General features: G+C 42.7%; 2 protein-coding genes across 3 annotated transcripts in view; one reads left to right on the plus strand and one right to left on the minus strand.

Moving 5' to 3' along the window:
- Positions 1 to 2144: 2144 nt before the first annotated feature.
- LOC146198395 (zinc transporter ZIP1-like) lies at positions 2145 to 10687 on the minus strand. Of its 2 annotated transcripts, none has more exons than XM_084593884.1 (4): positions 10576 to 10687; positions 9769 to 9969; positions 6794 to 6995; positions 2145 to 5237 (listed from the first exon to the last, which is right to left on the minus strand). In XM_084593884.1, exons 2-4 carry the CDS (start codon positions 9888 to 9890, stop codon positions 4563 to 4565), a joined length of 999 nt encoding a protein of 332 aa, XP_084450010.1. In that variant the 5' UTR covers positions 9891 to 9969; positions 10576 to 10687; the 3' UTR covers positions 2145 to 4562. The 2 variants fall into 2 exon arrangements, with proteins under 2 accessions (XP_084450010.1, XP_084450009.1); XM_084593883.1 differs by having other exon boundaries at positions 10468 to 10645.
- A 494-nt stretch (positions 10688 to 11181) lies between these two features.
- Rs1 (Dead-box helicase Rs1) overlaps positions 11182 to 20029 on the plus strand; it is a 48179-nt gene continuing 39331 nt past the window's right edge. Inside the window, exons 1-3 of the mRNA XM_084593886.1 lie at positions 11182 to 11329; positions 15742 to 15885; positions 17977 to 18043. Coding sequence (XP_084450012.1) covers positions 11282 to 11329; positions 15742 to 15885; positions 17977 to 18043 — 259 coding nt within the window. The 5' untranslated portion in view covers positions 11182 to 11281. The remainder of the gene's footprint in view (positions 11330 to 15741; positions 15886 to 17976; positions 18044 to 20029) is intronic.

The following is a 20029-nucleotide window of genomic DNA, read 5'->3' on the forward strand; positions in this document are numbered from 1 at the left end:
GCTTCTGGCAGGTAGGATGGCCGAACACTTAACTGGTGGGTGGGTTCTGTGACATCACGAGACCACATGACATGGAGGAGTTTGCAGGACCTGCCAGCTTGGGTTGCTACCATGTGGTGGCAGGGCGAGATGGGAATATAACTTACTAGGGCTCTCTCTGATCCTAATTCACACTGGCTACTCTTTGGTCATGCAGACATGTTTGTACAGCTTGATTGTATGTCAAATAGTCTGCCACATAATGTGGCAGCTTACGACTGCGTGTAATTGGTATGTGCGATAAAATGGGCATAAATTAAGGAATTAGTGGTTAGGTGAGTAGCAAAGTGCATGTACGCAAACAAGGATGTGCAGATAGGAGCAATTAATGCTGTCATGTCATGCCCTTAGAAACGATGCTTAAGTGCCCCCAAAGTTCTTGCTTTATCACATATAGAAAGTTGTGGATCCAACCTACCATCATACCTTTTGAAACCTGCAAACTTGACTATATTGCGTCTCGTAATGCCACGCACATTGCCAACCAATCAACGCTTGGTCATGTCAGCCGTGGTAGGTATACTAGCTGGTTTATACTTATTTCAGTTCACGTGCCCAATGGCAGATAGTTTTTTCTTTTTACTTCACTCTTACAGGTGCGGTAACACCATTTTTGGCAGTTGCACTTTGAAGTCGCATCACTTTTGGCAGGTGGTCTCATGGTGTACTTTTTGAGGCGACGCCACTTTTTGCAGATGGTTTTGATGCCACCTTTTAAGATCACACCATTATTGCGAGGTAGTCATGGTGTATTTTTTGAGACAATGCCACCTTTGGTGAGTGGTTTTATGGTGCCACTCTGAGGTCTCACTACTTGACAGGTGGCGTTTCCGCTTTTTGGGGAATGCTGCCTTTCCTCCCATCAATGGGACTTCTTATGCTTTCGTACTGATTCATATGACTGGTAGTCTTGGCTGTTGATAGGTGGTTTTATGATCCCATTTCTTGAGGGACGGTACGTTTCCCCCCTCACAGGAGCTTTCAATGTTTTCACACGTTTTTGCATAAAAAGCAACGAGTGCTTTTGGCTGCAATGACAAATTTCTAGCATAAATGTGACAAGGTCACATATACACGGCGATAAAGTTAGAGACAGGGAACCTGTAGTTGCCAGGTTAGATCCAAAACCTACTCTAAGTGGCTTTACAGCTGTGGGTATTCCTGCTGCAGTGACTAAGTGGTTTGGGTGCACAATTACTAAGCCGGGGGCCTTGTGTTCAATCCCGGCTGCGTTCCAACAGAGGCAAAACACTAAATGCCCATTTACTGTGCGATGTCGAGGCGCATTAAAGAACCACAGTTGGTCAAAATTATCTGGTATTCTTCGTAGCCAGAGTCGTTTTTCGAGGTTAAACCCCTTAAACCTAAAGCAAATAGCTGTAGAAACATGTTGCATCAAAGGAGTATTGGCAGCAGCACATCGAGAACAACAAGCACATTGGTCTGCAGTGACAGAAACATAGCAGCAGTGTTGCTTAAAATGGTGTCACACTCCTCTCTTAAAGGGCGCCTGAAATGGTACTTTCTTCAGTATTCTAGTGAAAGAATCCATAAATGTGGTCATATTTAAAAGCTTTGCATGGAGCCAATAATTTACAAATAATTTAATAAAAAGTGCTCCTGGCTACCCCTCGATTAGGGAGGCATGTTTCCCCCTGCGCAAACCTCCCATGTGACATAATCTAGGCTTGCTGGGTGAGCCCACTCATTGGACGCTCCCAAGTAACACAGGCGGAACGGAGCGTAGTGGGGTGCCGTTGCAGCTTGTTTTCTTCCATACTGGCATGCACAGAGTTAGGGGAGACGAGGAGCATCATTTTTGATCGATATTTTCAGCGTTAGTGACGCTAGCTTAAAAAATTTTGCGTAGAGAAGAGGACTGGTGAGATACCTGTTACTCTTGTGCATTTTCTAGCTTTAGTCAATAGCTTTTCATGGGCCCTTTAAGGCAAGTCCCCATAATTTCTGTTGCTCATTGTTTCAAGTATCTCTGCTCACTTCCAAGCTTTATAGATATGCACTGGCACAGATCCTCAACTAACAGTTCTTTCTTTTTCTTTACAATTTAATTGTTGCTTCCAACTATGGAATGTCCATCTTTTAAAGGGAGTGGCAGTTAAAGGTAGATTGTAAAGTTTGCAAGTTTATTTGTTTAAAAGGACAACAGAAAAAAATAAATACAAATTTTTTTTGTCACATCAAGAAAGTCTGCATGTAAGGCTCATTCATCTAGCTAAGCCACAAAATTCAAAACAGCTGTGCTGAAGAAATTCATTTGTACAGTTTATGGTACACACTAACTGTAAAGAAAAAAAACTTTGTTCATGGCTTGACAAATAACAATAACAAATACGATTTCAGTACAGTGCTCCATCTTTTAAAGGGAGTGGCAGCTGAAGGTAGATTGTAAAGTCTACAAGTTTGTTTAAAAGGACAAAAAAAGATAAATAAATACAAATTTGCTTTGTCACATCAAGAAAGTCTGCATGCAAGACTCATCTAGCTAAGCCACAAAATTCAAAACAGCTGTGCTGAAGAAATTCATTTGCACAGTTTATGGTACACACTAACTGTAAAGAAAAGAAACTATGTTCAAATAACAAAAACAAATACGATTTCAGTACAGTGCTCCATCTTTTAAAGGGAGTGGCAGCTGAAGGTAGCTTGTAAAGTCTGCAAGTTTATTTGTTTAAAAAGACAACAGAAAAAAATAAATACAAATTTGCTTTGTCACATCAAGAAAGTCTGCATGCAATACTCATCTAGCTAAGCCACAAAATTCAAAACAGCTGTGCTGAATAAATTCATTTGTATAGTTTATGGTACGCACTAACTGTAAAGAAAATAAACTATGTTCACAGCCAGACAAATAACAAATACAAGTTCAGTACAGTGCTACTACAACAGTGCACCAAGATTACCGGTAAGAAAAGTGCCATTAAAAATAAGACAATACAGCTCTAAGAGAAAGGAGAGCTCAAACTTCGCTAAATTAAAAGCAATGCACTTTCACTGGAAAATGGTTAATCTCAGTTTTCATGACAGCTGTTAAAAAGGCAAATCTCAAAAGGTATAATGCATGTCATGGAGGTGACAGTGCACATTGTTGAACGCAGGATGGTGCAGTACCCGAGCGATTTTTACTGTATATATGTTGGCCTGCAGGCTACTTGCAACAAATGCCTGTAACTAGACTCTGAACATTACATCTTACAGTCAGCAAATGCCACGCAATTTTTTTTTCATAATTAGCTTCATTTAAGAAAGCAGGAGCATTAAGGGCATTATGCAGACGCAATACTACTGATGCTACTTCTGCTATTCCAAGGTTCTTTACGCAAGACAGCTTTGGATATTCAATTTTTGGAAAAAGGAGGCTAGAAAAGAAGTAAGGATGACTGAGTGCATCAGTTATGTCAATTAATTATGAAATGAATTATGTGTACGTAGGGGTGAGAGAGGCTTTAGTACAAGCTTTTCAGGGCAGAAACTTTCACATCAACATAAATGGCTGATCGTGTTCAGCATGGGAAGGATAAGTGGCTGGACTGTAGCTGTTGCAAGAAAATATTAGACAATGATATCACAGCACAGAAAATGTACATTACTTGTATGTTTCTGACTTAAGGCACAAATGCATACATCAGAAGCAATGCAACTGGCTCTCTAGATCAAGAGGCACCAACTGTGATATTGTTTATGCTTGCTTGAAGTGTTGCATTTAAAGTGCTCCATACTGTCTTAATGCCAGAGACAGAGACATGATGCACAGATGGACTAGTTATACAATGCTGTTGTGAAACGGTATGTAATGACGCAAAGCAACATGGCAAAAAACAATCGATGAAAAATTCCTTCAGATCACCACTTACGTGAACCTACTGAAAGCAACAGCTGCTCATATCAACATAGTTTCACATAAGCTGACTGCGACATAGCTAATAACGCTGCCTCAATCAGAAAACATTTTATCCAGGAAGTGCATGATATAATACTTTAATCCGCCGTGGACATTCCAAGAGGTATAATTTACCTCTTCGGCTGTACTGTATCACTACCCAAAGCTTATGCATGCTAAATTATTGCTGTTCAGAATAATGCCTGATGCACACTGGTCTGCTAAATGTGAGGGGAGCTCAGCCTTTTGTAGCAGTCAAAGGAGCCCATGTTTCAAAGACATAGTTGTGAAAAATAGGTCCTGCTCCATATTTGCACAAAACTGATCCTGGGCTTCAAATAGCTGCAAGCCATTCAAACATTTCTCTTCTTTGAAATATACAGGTAGTATGTGTTCCAGCCTACCGCACAGTGAAACATCTGTGTGGCGGCTAACAGGTGCTTAACTGTGAACAAGGCAACTGTTAACCAATTGTAGCAGTGACAATGTAGCACAGTACTAGAGTGATGCTGGCCCCAGAGCATGGAAAAGAAAGCACCTACAACATGTCCTGAATGTAGTCGCTATATAACGGCTGCACTTTCAGCAAGTTTTAGGAATGATAAACGCTGGTCCAAAAACATCATCAGTGAGGGAAAGACAATAGCAGTGCAGTGACAGCACCAACGCCCAAGACAATAGAGAGGACCTTAGGCAACCTGTTGTGTGTGTGGCTCATTTCGTGGGGCAGCACTTCAAAGAAAGTCACATATAGGAATGTCCCGCAGGCTAGTCCCTGTAGGATGCCACTCAGAAGTGCGGCCTCTTTGCTGTCTTCCTGGATGAGCATGATGGCAAACACCATGCCCAGCGGGGCCATTAACGAAAAGGCCAGCCCACTTGCAGCAATGCTGCAGCGTCCAAGCCTACTGTGGGCTAAATTGAGTCCCAGAGTGAAGGCTAAGATGCCCTTGTGAATGCACACGGCCACAAGCATCTGCAGCAGCAGCTGCACACTTGATTGGAGGCCAATGGCAACACCTTCAAACACAGAGTGCAAGGAGAGAGACAGCACGAGCACTACAGACCGCAGGCTGGAGTGGGAGTTGGGGTCGTCATGAATGGATTGAATGGCGCGTTCACCCATGTCCTCTTCTCCTTCACCATGGTCGTCACCCACGCCATAAGCGTGTTCACCGCTGTGTGAGGCTGACTGCTCGACACTGCCATAATTTGCAACAGGTGAGTCCCAGCCAAATGGAGTAGATGCATCAGATGCAGGTGGGCCCCTTGAATGGGCTTCCTTCCAGAAAAGTGTCACCTGTGAAGCAGGAAAACATTTTAGTTCAGGCACAGTCCTGTTGGTTGCGATGGCAACTGCCAGATGAGGAATCCATTCATAAGCCTCATCAGGGAAAAAAAATGGGGCATAAGTTGGTCAGTTCTGATCGGCTGGAAAAAATGTCACCACATCAGGAGTGACAAATGTGTGTTTTGATGCATCTTCATTATGCTGATGTCTCCACCTCTAGACACCTTTGGGGAAACTTCTAACCACTAGCTGGGTGACCTGATGAGACGTTTTGAGTGCATACAGATGTGTAGCGGTCTGCAAACACAACCATGAAAGAATGCCACAGAATTTGATGTAAAGGCATCAACAGCTTCTAATGCTATAGCGTTGCCAACATATACAGCTAGTTTATCCTGAATAGATATAAAACATGGACGTATCAAATTATTAATTGTATCGAACACTCAGTGCATCACCTTGAAAATCCCATGCAAAAGCACAGCAGCACTGCTTATATTTATCATACTTCCATTCAGCTGAACACCTGGTATAACAAACTGCGCACAGTGCAAATGGTGGCATGTAAATGTGTATTAGATGTCCTTATGTTCTCTTTTCTTTCTTTCTCTCTTTCTTCTTCTTTTTTTTTTTTTTTTAACTTTTTACACGCTGCATCTCTTACGGTTTAAGGGGGGCTGCCGGGACAACCAGTGAGGCTGAAGCCTTTCCAGAGCGAGAGTGCAAGCGTTCCACCACTCAAGGTACATGTCAGTTGTAGACGGGCATTTTTACGTCTGGTGAGTAGTAGTTTAAAACAAGCCATGCGGCCCTTTGGGGCAAATTTATTGCTTCCGTTCTGGTAATGATCCACCCTCTCAAGTGTTTATGCCATCCCCTCCTCCCTTAGTGAAATTACTGAAGCCCTCCACAATGGCATCTGTCATAGCTAATGCCATCCAGATATATTGTGCCATACCAACAGCACACATTAAAAGCATGACATCCGTATAAAATACCTTCCCGGCCACATTCAGTGCTCGGACTATACCGAGCAACAACGATGCTTGGGCTTGACACATGCTGCTATCCCTCTGGGAGTTTGCACGTGAGGCAGGCATTGACTTCCAAATGTGATCTCCCTGTCCCTACCCTCTCCCGTGAGTAGGTCTTGTGCCAGCTCCACTTAATAAAGATTACTCACTCACCAGCAGCACGCAGACACTGACAGCACATTCATTTTCTTGTGCGATTGGCTCAAGAATCATGGTTAGGCAGCAGCTCGGTATTTTGAGCTTGCCATGGTGCCTATACATCCCTGCATTCTATTTTCAACACATCTGTTTGTAACACTGTCATCACCTCATCATCTAAATTTTTTCTTTAAGGTCTGGAGATATCACAATGCAGTCTTCACCAACCAAAATATAAATGATAATGCTGTTTGCTGATTAGCATTGTGGCCCCCAAGCATAGACCTACCATTAACCTGTTACCCTAGCAGTACTGCATGGGGCTTCTAGTTATAGCAGTCTGTGGTTATTCAAAGCCTACGAACGAGGGAAAGTTGAGGAATGAACACTTACCTGCTCAATCACAAGGACAATAAGAAGTCCTACAATGCAAAGAAACTCGGTAAATGGGAAGTCTGGAACTGTCCCCCAGTGGTCCAGGATACCTCTGTTATACTGGTTGCGAGCTTCGGGAAGCAGGTGCAGCAGGCACGTGCCAATAAAGACGCCACCACCAAAACAGCTAATTAAAGATACTATGGTCTCATAAGTATGCCTGAAAAAAGAAAAAAAAAAAGTAGCTGTGTTGATGCAACTGTAGTCTGTATTTATGACAGTGAAACTTGCATACAATTGGACTATATATACCTAATTAAGGTAGATATGCGGAGCTCTTGAAAGACACTTCTGCGATGTTATGCTATATATTTTATGCTACCCTAAATGATACACTGGTCAGTCAGTAACATTTGTTCTACTTCATCATTGAAGGGAGATAGTCATCGGACTATGGTCCATGGGATTACCTGACCATGATGTGAAATTATCCCACAAAAATTTAGACAATTCTGACATGGCAGACCAAAGCAAAGGATGGGTCAGTCGGGATAACCGAGATACAAGATTTGTCATCTTAGTGGCCGCAAAGGTTGCAGCACTGCCATTTCTGACTAGTTTCTAGCACATCACAGTTATTTCTATGAACCTGTCTTTCGTTTCAGTTTGCTAAGCCAGAAACATTTCAATTTTTGACAACCTTGTACAGTGACAATACAATCCCAAGGGACACATGTTGACGATTCAGCAATAAAGTTGAAGGCAATTACGTCATCCAAACATGGTGATAGAAAAGGTAGACGGTTCCATCTCATCTGTGCACCAGATTTTAGTACAAATAAGCGAGCAGTTTAGCCGAGAAAAGCTTTTTGCATTTTACATATAATTTTGCAGCAGTTGGTATACTTCAACTGTTGTTCTTGTCATAAGCATTTTTTTAACCCTTGCTATCACAGTGCAAGGTAGCCAACTTTAATTATGTACAGTCTTTGTCAAAAATATATAGCCCAAGGGCTTTGCTCCTAAGTACCATAATGGTGCTCACTGCACATCTCCAGCGTTCAATATCTCACAGAAGACAATTCTCTTCCTCACTCCTCACTAGCTTACCATATACCCAGTATTTCTTCCAGGAGCCCCACTACAGGGCTTAAAAGTGAACCCATAAGGCCGTATATTTTTGACACAGACTGTACCTTTACACAATAGTGTAACAGTCTTGTGTCGCAGAAAACATGTCGGCTTTGCCGTTGACAGCTATGAGCATATAGTCCTGAGATTGGATGACAGGGCCCCGACGTCACAGCCACATGATTTCATGCAGGAATTTTAAACACCCCAAAATGCTCTGATTAAACATGACATCCCTTATGGAATGAAAGCTATTAAAACTTGGCACCTAATGTAAAATAAAATTAGGAGAAGCCTGCTTCTGGGAAAGAGAGCAATGGTTAGCCTTGACCGCCTAGTAAAGAGCAGAGACATTAGCCTGCCAACCAAGATCCGTATAACCCGTGCTATGGTCTTTCCAGTTGTGATGTATGGATGCGAGAGTTGGACTGTGAAAAAGGCTGACCGCCGAAGAATTGACGCGTTTGAATTGTGGTGCTGGCGAAGACTCTTAAGAGTTCCTTGGACTGCCAGAAGATCAAATCAGTCGATATTGTCGACCATAAACCCTGACTGCTCATTGGAGGGTCAAATTCTAAAGTTAAAGCTCAGCTACTTTGGTCATCTGATGAGAAGAGAGGAGTCGCTGGAGAAAGATTTGATGTTGGGAAAGGTTGAGGGTCGCCGGAGAAGGGGTAGGCAGCGAACGCGATGGTTAGATGGCATTCTCGAGGCATTGCAGATGAAGCTATGTGATGTTAAGAAGATAGTGAGAGACCGGAAAGCGTGGCGTGACATGGTCCATAGGGTCACGAAGAGTCGGACACGACTGAACGCCTGAACTGACTGACTGATGTCGGAAATCAGGTACATAACTTTACAAAAAAATAATTTTGCTTTAAAAAATTTCAAAAGCTTGCTCGGTCCTGCCCTGTGCTACGAGCCAGACATTCTACCAACTACGCCACACAAGATACGCTTGTATGGTTTGGGAACAAGTAAATTTTATATGTATGTCATGCGGTCTTACAAATAAAGTGGTATTTCAATACTGTGCGCTACCAGGTATGCGTATAATTAGAACGGTAACAGTTATAAAGGTAATAAATCAGTGAACAGCAAAATGCATACTGTCGTCTGCATCCTGATGTTTCTGATGGCACAGTGGCGCTGGCCACCAGAAGCGATGTGAAGTACACCACTGCCCGAAACGATGGGGTGCAAAAGCAATAATGAAATACACTCCTTTGCATTCTGAGCGCAGTGCACAGGCTGCCATCACGGAGCTTAAGTCCTCCCCTAATATTTATTTGGCTTCCTAGCTGAAAACCTCCAGACATTTTCTATTGGTTTTTCACGCATATAAATATGGAAAGTCAATGCATTTATGTAGAGTTACACAGTTCCACACAAGTTAAATGTTGCCTGAATTGACCACACACATACTCGATGCATGCTGTCACCAACTGGAAGTTTATATGAAAGACCACCCGACATAGATATAAATCACCACTTTATTCAAGCCGTGTTATCAAGTGGCAGTGCAGGTCACACTGCAAAGCTAGCACAGTAATATGATGACAAAACAAGCAATCGAAATTTTAATGCGCACATACGTGAATATTTACAATGCCCAAAATGCAAAATTTACTTCAATCTTAATTCACACAGAAGTTTTGGGGAATTATGCTCACACGTCGTATGCTGAACATGCAATATTTGGAAGTGAGTGACCAGAGTCAGCTGGGCAGTTAAGAAATTTTACTATCTTTATGAATATATGGTTTGGGCGTTATGGTTTGCGATGGGTTTGGTTTGGCTTTGGCGCATGGCGAAAGTAGCAAGTCGCAAATGCATGCATGCACTCACTCGATTTGACTCACCTACGCCTGGGGTCTCGCACGTGACGGATCCGGTCAGCAAGGCCAACAGGGAGGAATACCATTGTCGCCGAAAAGGCGAAAAACACGAAGACCATGAGATACTTGAGTGGCCGAAGCTCCATATTTGCAGGCACGAGTAGAGTGCGGCTGCCGATTGACCAACTAGGACGTCGCGGACCAGAACAAAGTTGAGATTGTGAACTGCAGCCAAGATGATGAACGCAATGACTGTCTTGCGCGTGTGACTAATTGATAAGCTTCTGCACACGAAACGCCGGAATAAGAGGTACTGTACACGTACGACATTCAGTACAGTACAATGTAGTACAAAAATGCGGCGTAGAAGCTGTACTCAAACAAAACATTACATCAGATCGAGCAGTGTAGCAGGCAGAAACAATTATTGCTGAACTCAACAACTCTAAAATAAAGACACTTGAAATACGTAGGAATAACGACAGGTCATGCTAGCAAATGACATTCTCATGTTTCCCCCAGTGAGACTGGTCAGTGCAGGAAACGTTCCTGGAGGTAACCACTCATAGCGCACTATTTGTGCGGCGAAGATGGAGCGCAATTTGCATTGTAATCGCGTCGTGAATCAGACCACTAAATATATAAAAGCTATACCAGCTGAACGTAGCAAAGGTTAAAAATTTCGCGCACACAACTTCGAGCGACATCATACGACGCACTAACAGCAACTTTTTCACCGTGCCGCGGCAGGGTTGTTGTCATCGGACCGCTTTGTGTCATCACTGCCTCTTTGCTAACGGTAGCAAGCAAGTAATTTTGCAAGAAGCGTACTACGTCTACTCGCTGCTAGCCCGCCGAGCCCGCCCCACGGAAAGGCAGACGACGTTTTTGGACGTCGACATTAGATTAGGCGCTAACGATGGGGCCGGAACTTTTGGGCATTTAACTCTACGCTATTGCGAATTTATTACAAAGAAAAATATTTTTAAGCCCCCACCCACTGCCATTAAAGATCAGCGGACCGCCCGTTTCACTATAAATATATCAATCCATCTTCCATGAAAGTGTTTGAAATGTGTAAAACGTTGAATGCATGTGCCATAGACCTTGGATGTGCACGGTGCACATGAACGGTGGTTATGACGTTTTAATTTTAGTGGTTTTAACAGTTTTAATCATTCTTGTTTTTCCACGTTTCTTCAAGGGAGCTGAAACTACTCGAAACGGCCGGTCTTTTCGGGCCGTAGCAAGTTTTGTACACCGTGGTTTTGCCAGTTTTGCTGTACAACAAAAACAAAAAGTATGAACATTGTTTCATTTTTGTCAGCTTTATTTTTAACATAACGTTTTGAAATCTTTAACAATGATGATAACTAAATATTTTTTACTACATTCTACCAGAACTTTTCAAGAACTGTTTTAGTTGTTACCGCCAGCCTTCTCTGAATCGTGTTGTGTACAGTGCGCGGTGGCGCGGTGGTGCTGATGCGTAGTGTGGTGTGTGGCACGTGTTTGAAGTTCTGAGCTGTACGTAAGGATGACAGAAGAAATTGACGCATCTGACAAAAGTGACAGCGAAGACGAGGTAATTGAACCGTTGGTTTTGTTTTTGTGACGAGGTCGGCAGTTACACACTTCCTCTCAAAACTCGCGCTGTGCCCGACACTAATGTCGTGATCTTTAGAAAACCCCAAGACCTGCGTGACTTATTTATTTGTTCGTCCACGTCCTCACTTTTATTGCTCGTCTGACCCCAGTTACACTTGGGCGAACGTTGTGTGTGCGGCAAGCAGTATTTGTATAACCTTTTAGAGGTACGGTTGACTTTTGATGCTTTGGTCGCCTCAGGTTTAGCTTTCGCGCTGTTTCCAGCACAGTTTTCTCTCGCTGCCCTTCGCCTCCCACCGGTCAGTTACTACAAGCGCCTGCATTGTCACCTTACAAAGCTTTCTTTTGTCGGACATTTCATCCAACAGTTTGTTGAAGGGCATATGGTAAAATCTTTGTTGAATTTATAATTCCACAATGAGAATTTCCTTATAGACAGATGCTGTAATGTTGCTTTCTCAGCTCTCGATTTGTCATATGCTCCTGCAGGCCAAGGCATCTTCCAGAGGCCACCTGTTTTAAGAACTTATAACAATTGAGGCGCTCATGGCATCTGATATCAGGTCTCCATCCACCTAATCACTAGACAAGGAAGCAACGGGGAAGTTATCACAGCACACAAAGATGATATCCATCTGGGCAGGTGACACACGCCATGGACTGAGTGGGCCAGCAAGGCTTGATCAGATTGGTGATGGTAGTTAATTGCTTGCTATGTGCAGCAGTTTCTTTTTCAACACTGCTCCTTTGCCGCACTTACCACTCTTAGTCTTCTGCATTAGACTATTTTCTCATCTGGAGTACATGCACACAGGGCTGTCAGGGCGCATTCCCCCTTTTCTTAGGTTGGGGGGACATAGCATGCGAGTGGTCCCCCACCTCTGTCCCGAGGTTCATCCTGGAATTGCTCGATTGACATCAAATAACAGAAGCAGCAAACGCAATACAAGGGAGCCATGGGAGCAAGCAAAGTCTCTTCCCTTCTGCAGAATGGCTCGGCAGAATCAGAGGTCCAAAAATCATTGCTGTCATAATTACAAACTGCCAACAGTCACAGGACATGCCATGACTGATGACTACGTGCGATTGTATTTATTTTAGTCTAGAACCTCTGCTTTTCTGGCATTAAGTCGGTCTGTGATTGAGACTGAGGAGTTAAAGGGTAGCGCTAAGTGTTTGAGGGTCGACACCACACAAACCCTTTAAGCTTTCTTTGGGGTCTTTCTGCTGTTCAAACTTAACAGTACACAAGATAGGCACTGACCGGTGCAACTCGCATCTTAGCAGCATGCATAACTATTTAATCTCAGTTACTCAGTTAGGCATTGTTATATTAAAAAAAAGAAAATATAGTAAAACACTTTGAAAAATGTCTACCGCTGTCATTTTCAGTTTCTTTATCTGCTGGTCCGATTAAAAAAATTTCTGCGGCAAAAATGAAAGAACATGGAAGCTGCGAATATAAAGCAAGAAAGCGATGCTGCATAAATGACGTAGAAATAACACAATCGCTGAACAAGAATGTTAACAAACTCAATGCAGGCTTTAGATTCGAGAGAAGCTAAAAACATAACTTCTGCTCCGTGCTGGAGGTCTGTGCAAGCTGGTATTTAAATTGGACTTGGTCCCACTTGCCGCCACTTCGGTCCAGACTCGTTGCGGCCTGCTGTCAATTTCCAGTGACTGTCCTGGCCTGCTGCTCGTTCGTTTAGGCTTGTGCAGGCTCGCTTTCTTTCATGACAAAACTTCGCTCTTAAAATAAAAATAAAAATAAAAGCAATTAACAGCTCTGTTGCAGCTTAAAAAGTTGCAGGAAGCAAAAAGCGCAACTGTGGGTTTCAACCAGTGACAAGTGTCTCCTCAAGCTGGACACAACTGAGGAAACTGATAATAAAAAGAGCGCTGCATGCCATCTTTTTCAACTGCTTGGACACATTAATATAAATTTCTAAAAGCAGATTTAGCATAAACGTAACCTGTAAGTAAGTGCACTATGAGTGCATTGTTGCTGACTCGGGGTTTGATTCAGCTAGAGGATCAGGGGAGGGCCCATCAAGAGGCATTTTGGCTTCGAGGTCCACATGGCTTTACTTACATGGTGAGGAGGCTTCGTAAAGCAGCCAGGAATGTGGAATTGCATTATTACTTACGATTTGTGATACATTGTTGTGCCTTCTAAGCTTAAGACTTGCGAATTTTCGCACTCCCAGAGTGCTACAGTTGCGAAAACAGCGGTTTTCTGCGAACTCCGAGCAGTGGTGGTAGCTTCATAGAGTCCACATATGATCAAAAGAGTGATTCAAACTAGGGCACAATTTTGGAGTTCCTTTTTTTTTTATTTCTGTTATCGACGCTGCCTTTCCCCACTAAAGGGCATTGTGACATGCTAAGCGCTGGAAAGCATAATTTTGAAGGAACCAGCAAAGGCTGGCATAGACGAGTTCTGCCTCTACAGTGCAGCTGATCCTGGCTAAGTAATTGCTAATGGCTCGGGTGCAGTTATACTCAAACACTCTAATCTGCAGTTTGTGGAGGATGCAGCAGAAGTATTCAAAAAATGCTCGAATCAACCTGGGAATATTTTAAGGAGGTGCAGACCATCATCGTTAGGTTTAAACTGGTAATGAGAATTTCCTTGTTTGAAACAAGACAGTCTTTCAATGCTCAGAGAAGGCTAAAGACGAGGTTTTGGAGTATAGTGGGGGAGGAGTGCTTGTGTGCTTGTGTATTAAAAATTCGTCAGTATGTGTTCCAGTCGTGCTTTGGTATTTGGATCCCATGAAAAGGTATAAATTTTGGAGAAGTAGCGCAGAGCCTTGTGCAAGGTGTGGATGACTGTGTGAAAGCCTGCTAGGTGCGGTGTAATTCTCAGCACTTCTTGCTGAAATATGAGGCTAACCTGTCCGAGCAGCTTTTGTTGAATGTTTTATGTTTTAGGATCTTTTTCTTTACTTTTGTGGATGACTGAATATGCATTTTTTGCGAGCTACATTTTATGTTGTAATCAAGTTGGGGATAGTAACTCTGTCACTCTATATATTCTATCTTCTTAAACTGTTCCACACAAAGATTTATGGCATCGTCACAAAGTAAAACAAACCATATTAAAAGCATTGCAATCAGTCGATGCCAATAACTTTTTTACTTAGCTTATCATGTCTTGTGCACCTGAAAACAAGCAAACAAATCAAATGCAAATACAAGAACATCTGATGATTGGATGGCGTTCGGTTGTTGCAAATGTGCAAAGTATGACTGCAGGCTCAAGCTGCATACATAGGGTTCATTCAGAGTGTTTGTTTTATTTATTGTTAAGTAATTAGTATTTTTTTACAAATCTAATTCCTAACGTATTCCCCTCAACTTTGGAACAACACCATTCCCGTTTCACGTTTTCGGTCAATTCACTGTCTGATCTGCTAGCCTTCCTGGCTTTAGTTCAGTTAGCAGAGCGATTGCCCCAGATTGCGGAAGGTCCCGGGTTTGAACTCAGCACAAATTTTTCTTCAACTATGAAGTTTCTATGAGAGAACATATCAGAGAACAAGTTTCTATGAGCTTCTGTGAGCTACAGAATTTTGTAGCTTTGCTTTGTAGCCATGTGGCTGGGCTTGTATTGATGCTAATGAGTAATCACTCCCTTATAACAGAATTAATGCACTGAAATAATGGGTCCTCTGCAATTAGTTTCTCATAAGTAATGATTGAAAGTGATTATTATTAATTTCTTGGGTATGCTAGGCTATTCATGGCATATGTGTGCTCTTTTTAGTATCGTCCGCGGATGCTATATGCAGCAAGTAAAACAATTAGTCACAGCTTCTTCTCGCTCAGCTGATGATATGAGCAGGGGTTGCTTCATATTAATCAGAACAGCCCGTGCTCACTTCAGCAGCAAGAGTTGTCGGCATGCCCTTACCCTTGCAACGCTTTCCCTTCTCTTTAATCTTCTGGCGCAGCAGTGTTCGACAGTCGACGCTTCCGCTATGTTATTAAATACCTATCAATGCAGGTTAAAGATTTCAAGATGGTCAGAATTAATCCAAAACTCTCCACTGCGGTGTCTCTCATAGCCGAGTTGTTTGGGGCATTAAACTCCAGCTAATATATAATTTCTAAGTGCCGTTTCTAGTTTGTGCTACTAACTTTTCAGTTAAAAGGGGGCATAGAGCTTCAGGGAGCTTTCTTGTGCTGTTTGAAGGCGAGAAGTTGCCACTGTTGCAGGCGGTTGGCATTGGTTGATAGTTACTGTGGGCTACTGACTGAAGTATCTTGATTGTGAGCGTTTTCAAATAAGTTTATTATAGTAAAGGAAAAGAAAAAGACAGGTAGAAATGGGTGCAAGAATGATGGCATCGGCCCTAACAGTCTTACCTCTCTGTTTTATAGTTTGCCTTTTCGTCAGGCTTCCACTTTGTGGACACAGCTGCCGAGTACTTTCATGATACATGGAGTGACTTAACAAAGCTTGTCAAGAAGAAGAGATCAGTAAAGATAGATGAAAAAATATCCAAGGCAATAGAAAAACGCAAGGTAAGTGAATATATATTACCAAAATGCACTGTAGAAAGAATTGATTCTCCCAGTGACCCTTGTCTGCACCGGCATGATCATGTGTCTCTAGAAGTTTCCTGATTTCTTTGCAGTGCCTGAAAGTGTGCCTTACTTCGCTGCATTTCCTTTCCTTGGCATGCACACTGTCAATTAAGTTAGACAAGTGATTGGTTCTATGCACTACATGCCTGGCCCAAGCTAATTTTTTTCCTCCTCAGTTTTGCTAAATAATTTTTTCAGTAGTGTTTACTGATAACAGAAAATTGGGTCTGTCTGATTAGCTGAGGTTCCAAATATTGAGTACCAATTCAGGGTAAGAACTGTTCTTACCCTGAACTGGTACTGGTAAAGTACATAAAATATGTAAAGTAAGTACAGCTAGTAGATTGAGACTGGACACCTTGCTCTCCAGTTTATGCATGGTTTTTCATGATTCTCCAGCACGTAAGGGAGACCCTATTCCCTCACAAATTTGTTGCCCACCAATGGGTCGAGAATGTTGCAGTCATTGAGTGGGCCTTGTGTCTTTGGTCAGACATTAATAAGTATGTGGAAGCAGCAGTGAAGAAAGAAGTAAATCTTCCAAAATGCGTTGCCTTTCAAAACATATTAATCTTCTGTTGAGAACTTTGCATTATATGTAGCCATGGTCTTGCAGAATTTTCTTCTGTTATACCAAACAGACTAGTCATTGGTATTTTTTTTGGCGGAAGACCTTATCTGTGCGCTTTGAAAGCTCTTGCTGAAATTCGTCAAGGCCTCAGTTCTGTGTTCATCTACAGGGATAAGCATTTTGAAGATGGACATAGAACATACAACAAACCACACTTCATTCGAGAAGGTTGATATTGGCCACACAGCAGAAAAGGTTCTGAAAAGCTGCAAGTCAAGCTTGAAGGAGGTGTTCATATTTAAGATTAAATGCAAGCAGTTCCTCTTGGCAGTAACAAAAAAAAAAATACTAGACAAAAGCCCACTGCAAGTCTTCTCTAGTTCCTTACCTCGCTAGACCCAAGGCAGATATGCTCAAAGCCTGCAAAGAGCATAGAGGGCTTTAAAAGAGTTTTGGACGCATTGGTTGCCGCAAAGAGACTAAAAGAAATGCAAAGGGACCCTGCGCTTTCACAATATGCAGATATTCTGCAGGATCACAAGCACAAGCTAATACAGTTCGATAGAACTTCAGGTGGTGTGGACAAGTTTTTTTACTATCTGTTGAACGTAACTTCATGCTGCAGGGAGCTCTGGAGATTTGATAAACTGTTGCTTATTCTCAGCCATGAGCAGACAAGTGTGGAGTGAGGGTTCAGTGTGAATCGGCAAGTTGTCGTGGAAAACCTGAAAGATGTTTTTTATATATCCTAGCGGATTGTGTGTGATGCTGTGGAAAGAGCAGGTGGCATTGCTAACAGCAACCATTTCAAAAGAGTTGAGAATGTCTGCGGTTTCTGCAAGGCAGCATTCCCATGCTTTTCTGGAAGCTAAAAATAAGCAGGAAGATTAATGTGCAAAGCAGCAGCTGAATAGAAAGTGAGGTCTCAGAGAAGCTATAATATAAACATTGGGGAAAAAAAGAAGAGACTGGAAGTGGCTGTTGCTGAGTTGAATGCTTCTGCGGACACCTATGCCGAGAAGGCAGAAGCTACCAATGACATAATATGGATTGTTAAGCCAAACGGTTTGAGAAGACTGCTGAAGAAAAGGCAAAGGAGATGGTGAACGTCAGTGCTGAACTTTAAAAAGAAGAAAACTGAGCTTTCATGAAATGTTCAACTAATGTAGAGAAAATTAGCTTCCTTGGTCTCGTGAGAAGTCTCTTGTGCAAGCAATGTTAGATACGGGAGATGTAAGAAATGTTTCCTTAATAAAATGATGTGTTTTAAGTCCTTGAAAAAGATAGTCGTGGGTCTTTCCTTGGAAGTTCTTGAAAATCCTTGGAATTTTGTGGCTGAAAATCTGCATGAACCCTGCAACACCATTGCCATCGTACTGCACTCACCATCTCATCATCTTCATTCTTTATGTATGTGTTTGCTACATGTGTGCTCTTTGCTGCTTGCATGTTCACAGTCTAAAGATGAAGAACCTACGCTGCCACAAAATAGATATACAGATGAAGGGAAGGAAAATGTTAAAGGTAAGTTTGGTTTTAAATTTTTTTTTTATTATTGCATATTTTATCTTATTCGCATGAAAAACTGTCATGCTGCACACTTATTCGACACTTATTCGAACACATAAACATTTTTCATCAATCGCGGTCCAACCACAGAATATTTTTCTGCTTCAGTATTGCTTATTCTAGTCAGGTACAACTCAAGGATGGAGTGACAAATACCCGTCAAAGGAGGCCCTCCATTAAATGGCGTCAAGCGCGATTGTTGGGGTTAATCTCACGGGTGGCTGGTTCTGTGGCGCTGCAGTGAAAGCTAGGCAGAAAAAGGAAGGAGACATGTCTTTGTTACCGTGTTGTGGCGCGTATTGTTCGGAGTAGGAGTGCGGGGTGTGAAGGAGGGAGTTGGAGAAACTGTCGGTAATGCCGATTTTCCACGGGATGGGGACAAAAGCCAGTCATCTTCTTTTTTCAGCCAGGCCTTCTCAGCAGAGCCACCGAATGTTGCCCTTGACTATAGTATTCATTACAATTTCACGCTACGTGATTAACCACCACGTCACAGGGACCGGTCGATGCCATTTGATGGATTGCCTCCTTTGATGGGTATTTGCCGCTCCATTCTTGAGTTGTATATGTCTTTAGTGCATGTCGTATTCACAGAGCTGCTCCTGAAACTACATAGCTGTGATTCTCTCCAATGACGCACAACTATACTAATTTATTTCATCCAAGCTTGAAATTGCATACTGAGCATTTGATTCTCAATGCGGATTTTCAGAAAATAGCAAGGAGAGATAAGAATGCCTTCCTGAACATACAGTGCCAAGCAGTTGAGGACAACAGCCAATTAAGGAACACAAGAGCTCTGTATAAGACAATCAAAGATATCAAAGGAAGCTTCTGTGCTAAGCTGGGCGTGATAAAGGACAAACGAGGCAAGGACCTCACTGAAGCCTCAGAGATAAAGAAGAGGTGGCAGGAATACACAGAAGAACTGTACAAGAAGGACCCGGATGTGCAAACCCAACATAGGACGGTTGTGATTACTGATCTCGAGCCGGGCATCCTGAAGAGTGAAGTTGAATGGGCCTTAGCCAGCCTTGCTAAGAACAAAGCTAGCGGAATTGATGGTATTCCAGCTGAGTTGCTTCAAAACCTCAACCACGACGCTGTTAACACACTGCATACATTGTGTCAAAAGATTTGGACAACCCTGCAGTGGCCACAGGATTGGAGGAGGTCAGTTTACATCCCCATTCCAAAGAAAGGCGGTGTCAAAGATTGTTCCAACTACCGCACGATCGCGCTTATTTCGCATGCTAGCAAGGTGATGTTAAAAATCCTGCAAGGTAGGCTGCAGCAGTATGTGGATCGGGAGCTTCCGGACGTGCAAGCTGGGTTTCGCAAGGGCAGAGGAACTAGAGACCAAATTGCCAACCTTCGCTGGATCATGGAAAAAGCAAGAGAGTTCCAGAAACCCATTTACTTCTGCTTTATTGATTATGCGAAAGCGTTTGACTGCGTAGATCACAGCAGATTGTGGCAAGCTCTCCAAGAGATGGGAGTTCCAATTCACCTCATCGGTCTCCTCAGGAACCTGTATGAAGGGCAAGAGGCCACAGTCAGAACTGCGCATGGTCTTACTGATTAGTTTCCGACTGAGAAAGGAGTGAGGCAAGGCTGCATACTGTCGCCCTGCCTATTTAACCTATATGCAAAGTGCATCATGAGGAAGGCCGGTCTGGACGAGTCTTCAGCTGGAGTGAAGATTGCTGGAAAACGTATCAACAACCTTAGATATGCGGATGATACCACTTTAATGGCAAAAAGTGAAGTGGAACTCGGGAGACTTCTGATGCGCGTACAAGAAGAGGGTTAGAAGTTTGGGCTTAAACTGAAAATTAAAAAGACAAAGATCATGGCGTCTTGCCCTATCAAGTCCTGGAGCATCAATGGACAAGGAGTGGAAGCTGTGACAGATTTTCTCTTCTTGGGCTCCAAGATTAC

This window comes from Amblyomma maculatum, chromosome 2 (genome assembly GCF_055883805.1).
Source record: "Amblyomma maculatum isolate TAMU_Amacu chromosome 2, ASM5588380v1, whole genome shotgun sequence".
Lineage (NCBI taxonomy): Eukaryota > Metazoa > Arthropoda > Arachnida > Ixodida > Ixodidae > Amblyomma > Amblyomma maculatum.